At 39.7% G+C, this 16270-nt stretch overlaps 1 protein-coding gene across 1 annotated transcript in view; it reads left to right on the forward strand.

Moving 5' to 3' along the window:
* Nucleotides 1-16270, forward strand: part of LOC109621516 (RING finger protein 150) — a 115233-nt gene that overhangs the window by 87839 nt on the left and 11124 nt on the right. The window contains exons 5-6 of the mRNA XM_062842396.1: nucleotides 11119-11195; nucleotides 11260-11356. Coding sequence (XP_062698380.1) covers nucleotides 11119-11195; nucleotides 11260-11356 — 174 coding nt within the window. The remainder of the gene's footprint in view (nucleotides 1-11118; nucleotides 11196-11259; nucleotides 11357-16270) is intronic.

Raw genomic sequence — 16270 nt, forward strand, 5'->3', positions numbered from 1 at the left:
TTCCTTACAAGTTGCACGAAACAACTCGTGCAGATTGGGAAGTCGGAGGTCCCACTGTTCGTCAAGGGTCAATCAAATTCTTCACAGATGGCTCAAAAGTTGGAATAAAAACGGGAGCGGGAATCTACGGCCCTGGAATACAAATTTCAGTGGCGATGGGACACTATCCTACGGTGTTTCAAGCAGAGATTCTTGCTATTTTGAAATGCGCAAATATCTGCCTTGAGAGAAAATACAGATACGCAAATATTTGTATTTTCTCAGATAGTCAAGCTGCACTAAAAGCATTGTGCGCTTACAAATGTACTTCAAAGCTTGTCTGGGAATGCATTCTTTCACTGCGCAGGCTGTGCCAAGGGAATTCAGTAAACTTATACTGGGTTCCAGGTCACTGTGGCATTGAAGGAAATGAAATGGCAGACGAGCTTGCTAAAAGTGGTTCCAATTTACAGTTTGCTGGTCCAGAACCATTCTGTGGTATATCAAACTGTACAATTAAAATTGACCTGAAACGCTGGGCTGAGCAGAGGGTGATATCCAATTGGATGGACGTCAAAAATTGCAATCAGTCAAAACGATTTATAACACCAAATGCTTCTAAAACCAAAAAGCTCTTAGAGCTCAACAAGAGAGCTCTATGTACATACACTGGCCTAGTAACTGGACACTGCCCGAGCAGGTATCACTTGAAAAATATTGGCCATATTCAGAGTGATATCTGTCGTTTCTGTAATACGGAACGTGAAACCTCGGAACATCTGCTTTGCAGTTGTGGTGCTTTATACACGCGCAGGCAAAGATTTCTAAATAGTGGTTGCTTGCAACCCAGTGAGATCTGGTCTGCAAAACCTGGGAAGGTCTTGGAGTTTATTAATTCCATTGCACCTGACTGGGAGACGACGCGTCGTGGCAGTAGCTGATTACTTGACACATGGTAATTAGCTGGCTAGATGCGAATATCAAAACGGGACATGCCACAAAAGTTCAGCCTATTGGACGCAGTGGCTTAATTTCCCCAACAGGGGAGGAAAAAAAAAAAAAAAAAAGAAATTTCCGCGGAGATTGCAGAGGAAATATCTTCAAGAATTCCTCCAGGATCTTCTTATGGGATCGTTCGAGGGATTTCATTTGAGGTTTCTCCAAGAATTCCCTCTGTGATTCGTTCAGGGATTTCTCCAAGGACTGCTTCATGAATTTCTGCAGGGATTTTTTTAATCCATTATCAATTCTTCTGATGATTTTATCGAGGATACGTTTAGATCTTAGGATACTTTAAGAAGGCATTCCTGCTGGAATGCCTGGTGTGAATCCTCAATATATTCTTCTTTAGACACCTCAAGGGATTTCTACATGGATTCCGCAAGAAACATCTCCTATAATTCCTTCCGTGATTTTTCCAAGAATTCCCAGGAATTTCTCTTAAGACTCCTCTAAAAAGTCCTGCCAGAATTCGTTCAAGAATCTTCTGGTATCGCAACTCGTTTTTTAAATCCCAAGACTGCGTAGCCGTTAATCGAGAGATTCTTCTGGTATCATTACTAGACATTCTTGCATTGATTCTTCACGCAATTCCTGCTGTAATTAATAATGGTTATCTTCAGAAATGTGATATCTGGAGGCATTCTGAAGGAATTCCTGGAAAAATCTCTGGATGAATTTCTGGAAGAATCCATAGAGAAGTTACAGCAGGGATTTCTGGATGAGTTCTATCGACAATAATATGAAGAACCCCAGCAAGAAATTCTAGAGGTAATCCAAGAGTAATTCTTTGATAAATTCCAAGAGGAGTTGCCAAAGGAATCCTTGGGAAAATCTTTGGATGAACACATGAGAAATTACTCCAGTTAGCCTTGTGGATAAGACTTTGGATCGCCAACCCGGAGACGGCGGCTTCAATTCCCGTTCTGGTCGGGAACTTTTCTCTACTACCCTGGGCGGGGGTTACGTACAAAAGGCTGAAACACGAAAGGCTGAAATAACAAAAGGCTGAATTACGAAAGGCTGAATCACAAAAGGCTGAAAATGTCAAAAGGCTGAAATAACATAAGGCTGAAATAATGATTCGACTAGTTTTCAAACGGCGAGCCTAAAGGCAGTCATACGAGCCTAAAGGCAACACTAACATCACAGACAAACAGACATAACACTCTAATTATTCATATCGTACACTGATATAATGATCTTTATAAAAATTTGCTAGTTGGCCGACCCCTCAGCCCTGACACTTACATTGGTTTTGCTTGAGTTTTACATTTGACGCACACTACCTCTCATTGGTTGATGGTTCATTGGACGAACATGCTTCCGTTACTATGTTCGAAATCGGAAAGCGTTAGGACTGTTTTTCCGCGCTAGAGTATGCATTATTGATCGCCTACATAACTATGACAGTATTTCTCCAAAGAATAGCATATATTTAAAAGAAGGAAAAATTTCTGATCACATTGTTGGCAGCTGTAATGGCAACCAATCTCCATAACAGCATGACTCGAAAGAATAGCTCATGCTCAAAGAAGGAAAAATCTCTAATTGAAATACCATCAGTCATTTTTTGTGTTAGTTGGTATGCACTCTTCACTAAGCACATTCTATGACGAGGACTCATATATGTAGCCGATCTGGTTAGCGAACGAGTAGTCATGCTGAGGGTGATGGGTTCGATTCTCCCTCGGGCCAGAAATTTTTTGTAATGGAAAATTCCTTGACAACCGCGGGCATAAAGTATCTTCCTGTCTGTCACACGATATATGTACCAATGCAAAGTGGTCATTGGCAGAGAAGGCTCTCAATTAATGACTGTTGAAATGCGTATACAAGCTGAAAGCAGGCTTTGTCTCAGTTGGGACGTTACGCCAGAAAAAAAAGAAGGAGAAGTACTATAACTCATTTCCTGCATTTTTGCAATTTCAGCCTTTTGTGCATTCAGCCTTTTGAAAGCCTTATGTTACTTTCAGCCTTTCGTGTTCAGCCTTTTGTGCATTCAGCCTTTTGTTAGCATCCCCTGGGCGGGCGTAGTGTATTATTGTCCTTGCCTCACAATATACAAATTCATGCAATGAAAGGCAAAGAGGCCTTCAATAATTAACAACTGTGGAAGCACAGACAAACAGACGTAACTCTTAAAGGAAATTCCTCAAAAACGTTTGTCCGGTGTCTTTTTTATGAGCACACTGCCCCCTGTTGGTAGAACCGCGCGAGGCACTGTCGGCTATGATGGATTTCGATTTGACTTTTGTCTTACACGCACACTACTAACTAAACGGCCTGTAATTTTCGTTTGCATCATTCAGCAACGTGTACACCGGCAAACGTCAAAGCAACACTAGCGCCTCTGGTGGAAGGATCGCGCAAATCAAATGAAATTTGAATTGATCGTTAAATGCATGTGCCAAGCCGTTTTGAAGAGTGTGACGTCTGTTTGTCTGTGGTGGAAGTGCCCAAAGAACAATAATTTGAAAATAAGGCAGGCCAAGTTCAAGTGGAAATGTAGAGCCACAAAAAAGAAAAAGAACATGATGAATTCCAGAAGCAAACCCATTTGGAATTCTTGGGAAAATTTTAACACATTTTTAATGGAATCCGAAAACCGCCGCCGTTTTAAACTCACAACTTCTACAGGAATCCTAGTGGGCATTCCGGGAGGATTTGCTAGAAGAATTTATGAAGGAACTCTTGTAGAAATTCGCGGAGAAATACCAAGAGGCACTCCTCAAGGAATCCATTGAGGAATCAGAGGTTTCTCCAAGGATTCCTGAACAAATAATCCTTGTAATTCTTCCAAGGATTCCTATAGAAATTCCTTTGTGATTTCTCCAGAGACTTCTCCGGAGAATCTCTTCACAATTTCTTTTGGAATACCAGCAGAAATTGCTGCTTGGATTACTTCAGATATTCCTACTACGATTTGTTCAGGAATTCTTGCTGAGATTTTTTGAAATGTGAACCAAACTCGGCAAAAACATAACTAGTGTTAATGAAGTCGATTCAAACGTGTTTTTCAAATAATTGTTTTGAACGGAATATGCTCCCACAAAGCTTTTCATATCGAAAGCGATTAACCCTTCTAATTCCCTGGAGAAGATGTAATACACATAGAAACATCGGATAAAGGAGAATTTTTGATCGGTTGATTGCAATTGCAACTGCCACCCTGAGAAGTGCCCAGATTTCTCAGTCGATAGCTGCCTCCATTTAATCAGAGCTTTCGGGATTCATTTATCGATATTGGTTAGGATTTTTCCGGCATTTCATCAGGTACTCATCAAGAATTCCTCTCAGGATCGTTTTATTGATTTCACCTATAATTCTTTTAGAGTTTTCTCTCAGGATTACATCTGCACTGGGATATCGCCTGCATCTCAGCTTCGACCAAGAGTCAAACCCGTCACCCTCAGCATGGTCATGCTGAACCCGAGTAGATGAACAAATTCAATGAATAGCATTTTCAGTTATAACTGATTTAGGTAATGAAAAACAAAAACTGATATTGGTTTGGTTTATATAAGAGGTAAAAGATCAAAAATAATATCAAAAGTTCGTTATCACCAGGTCACGATGGCATTCCGTCAGTACTTTTCTGCCGCTGTGCTGTTGTTCTGGCTGAACCACTCTCTGTCATTTTTACACGGTCTCTCGCTGATGGCGTGTTTCCGGAAATTTGGAAGCAGTCGTTTATGTTTGGGGCCGTCCATATACCACGTGGACAACTTGGAGGGAGGAGGGGGTTAGACAAAAGTCCACGCTTGTCCACGGAGAGGGGGGTGGGGTCTGTCAAATGTCCACGTGGACAACATTGATTTAAGAATTGAAAAAAAAAATTAACGAAACAAATCATATCGTACCTATCAGTGATGTGACACTCCTCCATAGCAGTTCTCAATAGATTTTATTTTATTATACTAATTTAGCTAGTGGCAGTTTCTCCAATGATAAACTAGATGGTATTTTATATAATCCACTCGAGTTCCACTCGAGAGTTATGCGCAGTCCCACGTATGTCATTGAATTTTGATATATATAGATTGAAAACTTCATCGGTTAAGCTCATTGAAAAATTATCAGAACTTCTGAATAGATTTCCTAGAAGTTTAAATATATACATATATCTTTTACGAAGCTTTAAAATAAATAGGTATCTGAAGAGAATGTAAAGTCTATAACCTTTGTAGGATTTACCCAAGAAAATTTTAATTATAAATGATATCTTGTAACAGAATGTATTTTTATAGGACGTTGAAGTCTACATCAAAGTATTATAATTCAGTTTAGAAACATAACTTAGTACCGTCATCTGGGGAGAAGTTTATCAGCTGGGTAGAATTGATCACTACTGGATCCTCGTCATTCAACCGTGTATCAGTGGGATATCATTTGACGTAAATCAATAATGTGATAGTTGATGAAGATTTTATGATAATTTATTTATTTATTTATTAGTAGTTGATAATTTAGATAAAAAATATCGATATTTTTGATGTTCTATTCCATTCTAGTGCTTGCACAACCAGTGTTAAAAAGCATCCTGGTAATACCTAAATTTCTTCCGGTATTTCAAAACATCGCCTCCCATCAACCCACAACACTAATTTATTCATTCATGGTAGGCTTATTGAACTTACAAGGGAAGGTTACGATGGTGTCCACCGGGGATTTCAACCGGACTATTTTTGTTGCATTCTACATGTGAAAATATGAATAAATCCAAAGCTTTTCGGGTGATGGGCCAGTGGTGTAGTCAGCAGAGACCCTCAAAGGGGCAAATTAGACAAAATATAACATTATTGAAAATGCTCAAACGTCATCAAAATGCGAATTTTAAAATGTATTGTAGTGGAAACAGGCTGAATATGCATGAATACATGATTTCGTAACAAATTTAATTTACCACAGGCATTGCCAGAGTGAAATCGGTGATAAACAAGGTCATACAATTCACAATTTGTACAATTCACCGCTTAAAGAAGCCAATTTGTTTGACTACGAAAACAATGGATCAACACTGCAAAGAATTTCAGAAATAACCGATCTCGGAGTGATATTAGACCTGGAGCTGTCGTTTAAAAAACACTATGCTTTTGTAATCGCCAAGGCCAATCGACAATTATTGGGATTCATTTCGAAAGTTGCTAAAGATTTTACTGACCCTTACTGTTTGAAATCTTTGTACTGTGCACTAGTTCGTCCAATTATGGAGACCGCTGCTATTGTTTGGACGCCCAATGATATTTCCTGGACACTGAGGATTGAAAGGGTACAACGGAGGTTCATCCGTCTAGCTCTACGCCATTTACCGTGGCGTGATCCGCTGAATCTTCCGGAATATTCTGCTCGTTGCCAATTGCTTGGAATAGACACCCTACAGAAAAGGCGTAAAGTTCAGCAAGCGATGTTTGTGGCCAAATTGCTAAGGAATGAAGTAGCTGATCTCTTCTCCATGATGAACATCCGTGCTATTCAGCGACCTCTCCGGCAACGGTCATTACTGTCGGCCAGGTTTCACCGAACAACATATGGTTTTAATGATCCGATGTCGAAGATGATACGAACATTCACGTTGGTTGAGGATCTTTTTGAATTCGAAGAATCGTCGCAAAGCTTTAAAAATAAGATTAATCATTCGTCCATATTGTAAATGTTATTGTGTTCAGTTATGTTGTTTTTATTCATTAATACTTAGTGGGCAGAATTTTTGTATGGTGAGCTGAACAATTCTCCATTTCTGCAATGAAATGGTGCACATAGCGTTGGTATTATGATTTGTTGCCTAATTTGATGCTGTTTGAGCAAAAGCTTGGGTAACTGTGTTGTTGAAGTTAGCAATAAATAATACAGGGGGTCAAACGTTTTTCAGAGTTCATTACATATGTCATGAATGCTAAAAATTACATTGCATTCGGTTTATTGAATCCGGAGATAAAACAGCTCAAAGTTGGCTATTGGATAATTATAGCTATTTCTAGACTCTTTATAACTTCGTGCAGAATAGCCCGATCTTTTCCAAATGTTGACCACTGATACACAACTAGTTGACCAACTCACAGTGAAAATTTGATAATATTTGATGCACTTTTCGAAAAGTTACAGCCAATTGAACATTTTTTGAAAAGTGAAAATTTTGCCTGTCCCGATCATTTTGTCTAGAGTAAGGTGGGGCAAAAGTTCGACCCTAGTTGAAAATTCAACTTTTTTCAAAAAATCGAAGCAGATAAAAATAAATGAATACCGTGTGGTGATTCTACCATGCATGAGCCAAAATTTTGCTGAACAAAGTTATGCCAAATGTCTTATCAATTTTGAGTTACAACACTTTTTGTATGTCTGTGTCGTATTCGAACTCTTGCCCCACTACTGGGGCAAAAGTTCGAATCTAGTGTTTGTGGTCTTTCGCTAACCATAGCACACTATTTCGACACTTTGGTAATATGAATATCTGAAATCACTTAATATTTGATGTTGGAACTGGAATACACTTTAAAGTTCGATCTGGATTTTACCCAAATCAGGGTTAAATTTAATACACCAACAATTAGTAGTTTTCCGCCAAATCCAGATAAAACAACATTGTTTTCCAACTTTGATCGAATTTTCTTACTAATTCCATCATTCTTAGAGATCATATGGACATTTTGCACAATTTTAGGTTTTTACCTAAAGTTGCCACATGACTCGAACTTTTGCCCCACAATTCGAACTTTTGCCCCGCTATGTGTAAAATATGATTTCCAAATCTTTTTTGCAAAAAGTTATACATGCTAAAGCATCTTCAAAATATACCTAGTTACGCCCCAAAATAAAATATCGAATTCGATTTCATTACAATTCCATTCCATGCGTTGGAAGGACCATGACATGTTACAATTTTTTGATCGAAAACCAACATTTTGTCATAATTTTTCGAAATATTGATCAATTTCCATAATTTTTGGAGTGGAAGACTCTTTTTCTAAAAGGCTTCGAACAACCTTGACACCCGAAAGAAATAATTTGAATTGAGCTCAAAAACTTCAAAAGAAACTCTTGCCCCACTCGAACGTTTGCCCCACTTTACTCTATCCCCTGTACAACAACACAATTACTCAAACTTTTGCTCGAACAGCATCAAATTAGTCAAGAAATCATAATACCCACGCTGTGTGCATTATTTTATTGCAGAAATGGAGAATTGGTTATCTCACCATACAAAAATCCAGCTCACTACTTTCAATCTAGTACTTCACTGATTTAGGACGCAATCAGTGAAGTAGCAGATGCCATTTAACATGCCATTTTGCTTACAGAAAGCGTTCAATAATGCGAAGTAACTTTTTTCAAATGGTTACTTCTAGCTATTTTAACCGTTAGAACAAATCTACGGAGGCTGTGCTTTTTTTTTTTTTTTATTCCTTGTTGGGTATATAAGTCACTGCGACCAGCTTTTAGATCTATTGTGACAAATGCCCCAGTTTTATTTGGCTATGTCAAGTTGACGTATCGCCATTGGTAGTAGCAATAATCGAACCTTGACTGTTAGCGTGATCCCAACACGGTGCTACAGTTCGAATGAAATGTACCACCGCATTGGGGTTTGTTCTCCAGACATCAAAGGGTTCTATCAGCCCCCTGTCGAAGAACCTAATTCTTTTAGCTGCAATTGCCGGGCAACGGCACAACAAATGTTCCGAGTCTTCTGTATCTATGCCGCAAAAGCGACACCTATCATCTTGAAGCTTTCCAATCAGCTTCAGATGATACCGGCTCGGACAATGACCTGTTAATAGGCCAGTAAAAGAACTGAAATCTTTTTTAGAAAGTTCTAAAATTTTGCGAGTGTTTGAAACGTTCGGCTTTATGAAACGTTTCGACTGCCTCGCAGAAGTGGTGTTTTCCCAGTTGGATTTTATTTTCTCATGTTCCCATGTTTTAAACTCCATTCTGAGAGAACAACCAGACACACCACAAAATGGTTCTGGTCCTATGAATTGATGAGACGATCCAAGTCTTGCTAACATATCGGCTTGTTCGTTTCCTTCAATTCCACAGTGCCCTGGAACCCAAAATAGCTTTACCTGATTGCGACAAGCTAATTGTTGAAGTGATTGAATACACTCCCAAACATGTTTAGAAGTGCATGTTGCTGATTTCAAAGCATTGAGAGCTGCTTGGCTATCAGACATCATGCAAATGGTTGAATGTCTGTAGTTTCTGCGTAAGCAAATATTACTGCATTCTAAAATCGCCTGAATTTCTGCCTGAAAAACTGTAGGCCATTTGCCCATAGGAATTGATATGTTGATCCCGGGGCCAGTCACTCCTGCGCCTACTTGATCGTTCAATTTCGAACCATCAGTATAAAATACGATTGATCCTGGGTGTAGTTCTGGGCCACCATTTGTCCACAGATTTCGCCCTGGATTAATCACTTCGAAAGAGCGATCAAAATTGTATCTTTTGCTCATCCAATCACTATTATTAACGATTAGAGAGTCGATACTGATTGTTTTAAGAATACTGAGATGCCCTCTCAGGTCACCATCAAAGAGTTGTGTAGTTCTTTTGAGCTTCAATACACTCTTTGCAGCTTCTAATTGTACAAATTGATGCAGTGGAAGGAGGTGAAGTAAAGTGTCAAGCGCTTTAGACGGTGTACTTCGCATTGCACCAGTAATTGAAAGAGTAGCTAATCTTTGAAGTTTTTCAAGCTTTTTTTGTGCTAATCTTTCATTTAGGCTGTGCTTATGAATGTCATCATAAAATGATCTATTGGAGCGTTTCGTTGTTTTAAGAGGCACTTCTAATCCAAAGAGCATTCTACATAGCTTTCCGGACTAGATAAAGTGCATTACATATAAACTACTTTGCTCTTCATTTAACATTTATCACCGGCAACCCAAGTATACTTGGGATACGGTGTGGCCGACTAAAAAAAAATAAAAAGAAAAAAATACGCATTTACAATCCGCATCTCAGCGTTGAGGCTTCCTCTATCACTCGCGCACTTTACGTCTAAGGTGCCGGCCAGAGTGGGCGCGTCACGCGGCGCGACGCGGAAATTTGCACGCAAAGGAATAACAATCAATAATACGGAGCTGTCAAATCGTATGGGAAACCCGCGTTACATCGCGTGACGCGCCCATTCTGGACGTACCCTAAGAAAGTTTTCACTTGCGCCGCACGCTATGTCTGAACTAGCAGATTATAAAAATTGAATGTACATCGGGTTTCTTTCCACACAATATCAGAATTCATGCTATATTATCATATGCGGAAACTTTTAAAATATTTCATCGGGGAAATTTTGATTTTTTCATCTTTTTAGCTGTTTTTCATATAAATTTGCATGAAATTCCCATTTTCGGCCAGTTTCTCCCCCATATAAAATGTATGGAAAAATTTTTACCGACAGAATATTTGTGACAGAATAATGTCTACTACCCAATGACATCTAGCGGCATTATATGATGAAAATATTATTATCAAGGCATTCTACTTCTAGATAAAGGAAATTTCCTTGATGTTCCTGAAGTTACTGAAACTTCTGTGTATTGTATTGTATAATGCCTCTTGGAAGCCTGGTTGATTATGTTGGATGATTCTGAAAGTCTCCCATAGTCTCTGTTGATATTCTATGAAATGAAATATGCATTCTTGATCGTGTACATGTAACTTAACTGTATGGCATAGCTAAAAAAAGCTCTAATCACTTTGAATGACCTAAAACGTTCCAACTGATCTTATTACTGATCTCATCTGGACACGATTGCATTTCGCAACTTGGGTGTACCTTATTAGATTGCATTGATATTCTAAAAACTTTTTCATCATATCCCTCTTATTCCGAGTTCGGCGAAAATCGATGGTGCAACCATGGGAAATAGAGGGTTAACACCAAAAATTGTACTTACTTTTATTATTTAAGGATCGCTTAAGGTATTTATGAGATGAAAATGAGTTGGGTTTAAAAAATCTGTTGTATCTTGTATTACAAAAAAAAACTTTCCAACGAGAGGGAGAAGATGGTATAAAAAAATTAAAATTTCCTTACATAATTGATGAGTACTGTCCATTGGACAGTACCCTTACTACAATCTTTTATTATTTAAGAATTTATAATGAAATAATCACCTCTTTCCAAATAAACAGGAAATCGACAACGATTGTTGTGCCATCTGCATCGAGCCATACAAAGTAACGGATGTGATACGCGTTCTTCCCTGCAAGTGAGTATCCATTGTATTGCAATGCCATAAGAATGCAAAAACACTTTCCCTCCTTCAATTCCAGACATGAATTCCACAAGACCTGCATCGACCCGTGGCTGCTCGAGCACCGCACCTGTCCGATGTGCAAGATGGACATCCTCAAGCATTACGGCTTCGTGGTGGGTTCCTCGCACGGTTCCTCATCGTCCGCGTCTTCCTCGTCCTCCACCACCGTCCAGAACAATCCCATCATTGCCGACTACTTTAGCGTAGCGCCCCCACCGCCCCCCTCCAACAGCTCGACCATCACCTCGGCGGCCAGTGGCGGCGGCGGCGGTGTGGTCCCCGCTAACCGAGTATTGGTCGCCGCCGGTGGGGACAGTAGTAATAGCACTAGTGGTAGTAGTAGTAGTGGTAGCGGTAGTTCCTCGGAGCCCGATCAGATCGTAACGATCATTATCAACATCAACAGCGGGCCGGTGGCTGCTGATAGTGGCAGCAGCACCTCGCTGGCCGTGCCCGGTGGGAGTAGTGGCAGCACCAGCAGCAGCAGTGGTGGTAGTAGCAACAACTTGATGACGACAGCGACCGCAACGACAATGACGGAAGGTAGTAGTAGACAAGTTACGGACGTCTGATGATAAGCTCTCTTCGCGGGGTAGGGCGCATTTGAGCAACTTTTAGAGAACGCGGGCGGGGGGACAGACAGAAGGAAGCGGGTTTTCCTAATCATTTAATTTATTCACGCGCACACGAATCCCTGAGAGAGTGCGTCGCACGTGTGACTATAGGTTTTAACCGAGTTCTGAACTGTGTGTACCATTGTATGTATAACAATAATTGCTGTAATGACGACGCCTGAGCGGCTCGTGGACGCTAGGTTTAGTGTTCTGTGAGGAAGAAGGGGGGTTTGTTTAGGATTTCTGAGAGATCTAGATAGTTGGACCCCGAGAGACGAACTGGATTGCACGCTGTGGAACAGTCAATTCAACTAGATAGATAGAGGAGGGAGCTTTGTAAATAGCATTGTAGGTTCATCGATAGTTTTTAGAATAGAAACGATTCGTGACTGGGAGATGATTCCGGTTGCGTGATCATTTAGATAGGCGATAGGAACTTATAACAGAAAGACGAGAAAGTTAATGTTTTATACAACACTTGAAGTACGGTGATGAATTCGAATCCTGTTGGCGGAATAAACGAATTATAACTATTGCAACGACTGCGAAGGTGACTAGGACTGCCGAATTCAAGATAGACGACGCGACGGCTCAACAATCTTATTACAGCTCTGAAGTTTACCTTTCGATTGAGTTTGACCTACGGATTTTTATTTTGCGTGGACATTAATCTACTTTTTTATGAGTATAAGTAATTTCAGGACTTGTTATTAGACAATGGATGATGATGTTGTACTGTACTTTCCAGCCAGTACAAATAGATGCAAGGTTTCACGTTTCATCTTGATGAGTTGAACTATGGTGTCTTCCTTGCTTTTTGTCGGTAAGCTGGTGGATGGCATGATTTACTTTTTTCAGCGTGGAAGTAAGATCATTCGTGTCTTTTGTAACACTGACATTCTTGATAGATAACGTTCTCTGTGCAGATCGGGTGTTCGTCGAAGTGCTGCTTCCACCTTTCAATAGCCCATTTTTTTATCGTAAAGCGACTCCTATAGTTTGCAGCACATTTCTACTCGCGACACAAAGCTGTTGCAAGAAATGCTGATCTTTTGGTTGAACTTCTATGTTTCTCGAGAACGGCACAGCAGCTCCATTTTGTAAAGATTTTTTCTGGTGGCTTTTTTATCAAAAGAGGCGAGTTTGCTGCTTCCGTCTTTGTTTATATTGTCCTATGTTCTGCCGCGTTCCATGCTGCAGCAAGACATTCACACTGCATTTATCGCCTTCAAAATCGCTGCTCTCGGCTGCGTTGATGATAGCTATTTTGGCGATAGTCTCAAAATCCTAAATTAGATCTCCTTCACTGCATGTACTTTCAGAAAATGAGATATTTGTGTCTCTGGTCAAATTCAGTAATAAAAAGTTATGTTTCAGAGCTGTTTTGAGACAAAGATAAATTTTCACATACTTCCGTTAAATTATGTCAAGCAACTACCTGGGTTCCCACGCAGTTTCGTCAGGTCTTACCCAAACTTGTTTCCACATTTTGCAGCAGACTTCAATGAAAATGAACTGCGCTACAATTCCAGTGCCATTTAATTAAGCTGAAAGCTCAATCACAGCATTAACTCCAAAAACAGGGATAATCAGGCACCCAGACACCTTCAACCGACCTCTACGGCTTGGAGGAGGCCGCTGAACAGAACGGTCACCGCTCCAAAGTTCCATCCAGGGCAGATCGCACTTAATTTCGAATTTAAAGTATTTGAAGACAACACGTGGTGTACTTCGTTGAAGGTGTTCACGTTTTATACAGATAATCTAACATTACACACAATTAGACGGTAAGAGGATCGTAAGAACAAATTTAAAGCGTAAGCTTCTGTGATATAACAAACTGAGACATATGAATAGAAATAGACACGTTTAAGGTCTGTATGAACGATCAAGCTCCTTGCTACGGATACTACTTACTACTGCTACTACTTCTGTCCTTTTTAGACTTATCCTATCGTCCCAGCTCAACTGTCGGTTCCGATATTGGAACCTTCCTGTTATCCAAAATTACCTCTACTACTTATAGTGTTTGAAATTCCCTAAGTTCAGTTTGATTTCGATGTGATTTTCTAGTAGTTTGCTTGAATTACCCACCTTCCGTTTCCGTACAAATTCAGTTTAAGCTCGAGCGAGAGACAGCGTAGCTAGGCAAGAAGTTTGCGCTTCACCAAGTCAACCGAACAATCACACAAAACACACAAACACACCTTTACATTTACTTTTGTACTTTTGTATTCGGTATAGTTAGGCGCATCCCTAGTATGAGTGCAATCAATTATCGTAATTATTCGTTTGTGTCAAAAATCAGACAATAAAAAAACAGTGGATAAACTTTAAACCTCCTAATACTTACACACTTAATTTTTCCATTACATTCCTGCCCCATCTAATTTTCTCTAGCCTTTTCAGTTTAGGCATACCTTTCTCACAAAGTTCGCTTTTGCATGCCCCTTGTTTTGTCACAGCTGTAACGTCTACTGCCAGGGTGTCGTTGTGTTATGTTACTGCATAAAGGGAACGTATGCTCGTCGCGCAACATTTCTGCCGCAACAACTTTCGTTAACACAGTTGCATACATTTCCCTATTAGAAACGGTCGTGTGGTTTCGGTCTGTACTGCTATAAATGTGCAAGCACTACGTTTGCGGGTTCGTGACTTCACTGAAACACTACAAGAGTGTTGCAACGTTAGCTTTGTAACATCTTGGCGGCTGTGTCGCGTCGAGTCGATCAGAACAAAATTTATTCCAAATTGTTAGCTCTCAAATTATTTTATAAGTGAAGAAGAAATGTGATTGGTACAAGTTCAAGTGAAATGATGCAGCAACGATTTCAGTTCAGTTTTTGATCAGCCAGTAGTGTAAGTTTAATTTTCTTTTCGCTTATTTTGATTGTGTAGTTTTCTAGTTTCGTAACGTAGATGTAGTGCAAACTAACTGCGATGTAATCACCTAGCATGTTACTAACAATTCAAGGGTATATAATATATCATTGGAATTTGGGTAGGGATAATTGTTTAATACTCGCTATTGGGGAAAAAAGAGTCACCTGAATGGTGGAATGGTCGAACGCAGCCGATTATCCTGGCCGTACCTTAGACAGTAAGCTGCTGTTCAGACAAAGGTCGACAAGATGGTCACCAAATGTAACACCTTACTAAAGTCACTTTATCCTCTCATCAACTGAAAGTCGACCGTGTCCCAGAAGAACAAGCTTGCTGTCTACAAAAAGAGCATCTTGCCAGTCATACACACTAAGATCAGCTCGGTATTTTCCCCATCTTTTTACTGAGTTCTCAACAGCAGATTTAACTCGGTACGCTCGGTTATTTATTTTGCGGATATTCTGTAAATGAGTTACCGAGCTCAGCTCACAAACTGTCAAAAGTTACTGAAGCACGGTAAATATCGTAACTGGTGAACGGTAAATACGATAACCGAGTGTACCGAAATAAATCTGCTGTTGAAAACTCAGTAAAAAGATGGAAAAAATACTGAACTCAGTGAAAAAAATACTGAGCTGGAACATCTGAATCTTAGTGTGTAGAATATGATATGCCAGTCTGGGAGAACTGCGCCAAAACACACCACTTGAAACTCCAACGAGTTCAAAACAAGTTTCTACGGATGATTCTCAATATTCCTCAGAGAATAAGCGGTACAGGGCACGTTGCCAAAACTCGGACCAACAGGGCATCCGGGACCTAGTTCCCATACCCTAGAAAAAAAAAACAAATTTTGTATATACAGTGGGGACCCGATTTTGTCAGCCCCCGATTTTGTCTACCCCTGATTTTGTCTACCCCCGATTTTGTCAGCTTTTTGACCCGATTTTGTCAGCCTTTTTGAAGTAAAAAATAAATTTGTATTTCATTCAGAATTTCCATTTTATAATCATTATTAATGCAGTTGATGTCTTTAGGCGTCATAGAAAAATTACGCAATGAACAAAACTCGTGTAACTTTTGAAAACGGCCAAATTTTTTTTTTGCAAACTAACACATTGTGACAATTTTAGCACCCAACCCTCGCCAGTGTTTTAAACCAATATTGTTTTAAATTGCTAAAAGATTCCAGTTCTCTCTCTTCTTGGCGTAACGTTCCAACTGGGACACAGCCTGCTCCTCAGCTTAGTATTTTATGAGAACTTTTACAATTTTTAACTGAGATCCCCCACAGCCAATGTTTATTTTGCATATGTAAATATATTGTGTGGTAGTCATGAAGATATTTTATACACAAGGTAGTTAAGGAAATGTCGATTATGAAATGGATTCTGAGCTAACCGGGAATCAAACTCGTCACCCTCAGCATGGTTTTGTTGATTGCACGTGCGCTTACCACATCGGCTATATGGGCTTAAAGACTATTCGTTTTAATTTCCTCTGGAACAGAACAAACAATAAACGCTGCCT

This window comes from Aedes albopictus, chromosome 3 (genome assembly GCF_035046485.1).
Source record: "Aedes albopictus strain Foshan chromosome 3, AalbF5, whole genome shotgun sequence".
In the NCBI taxonomy this organism is placed as follows: Eukaryota; Metazoa; Arthropoda; class Insecta; order Diptera; family Culicidae; genus Aedes; species Aedes albopictus.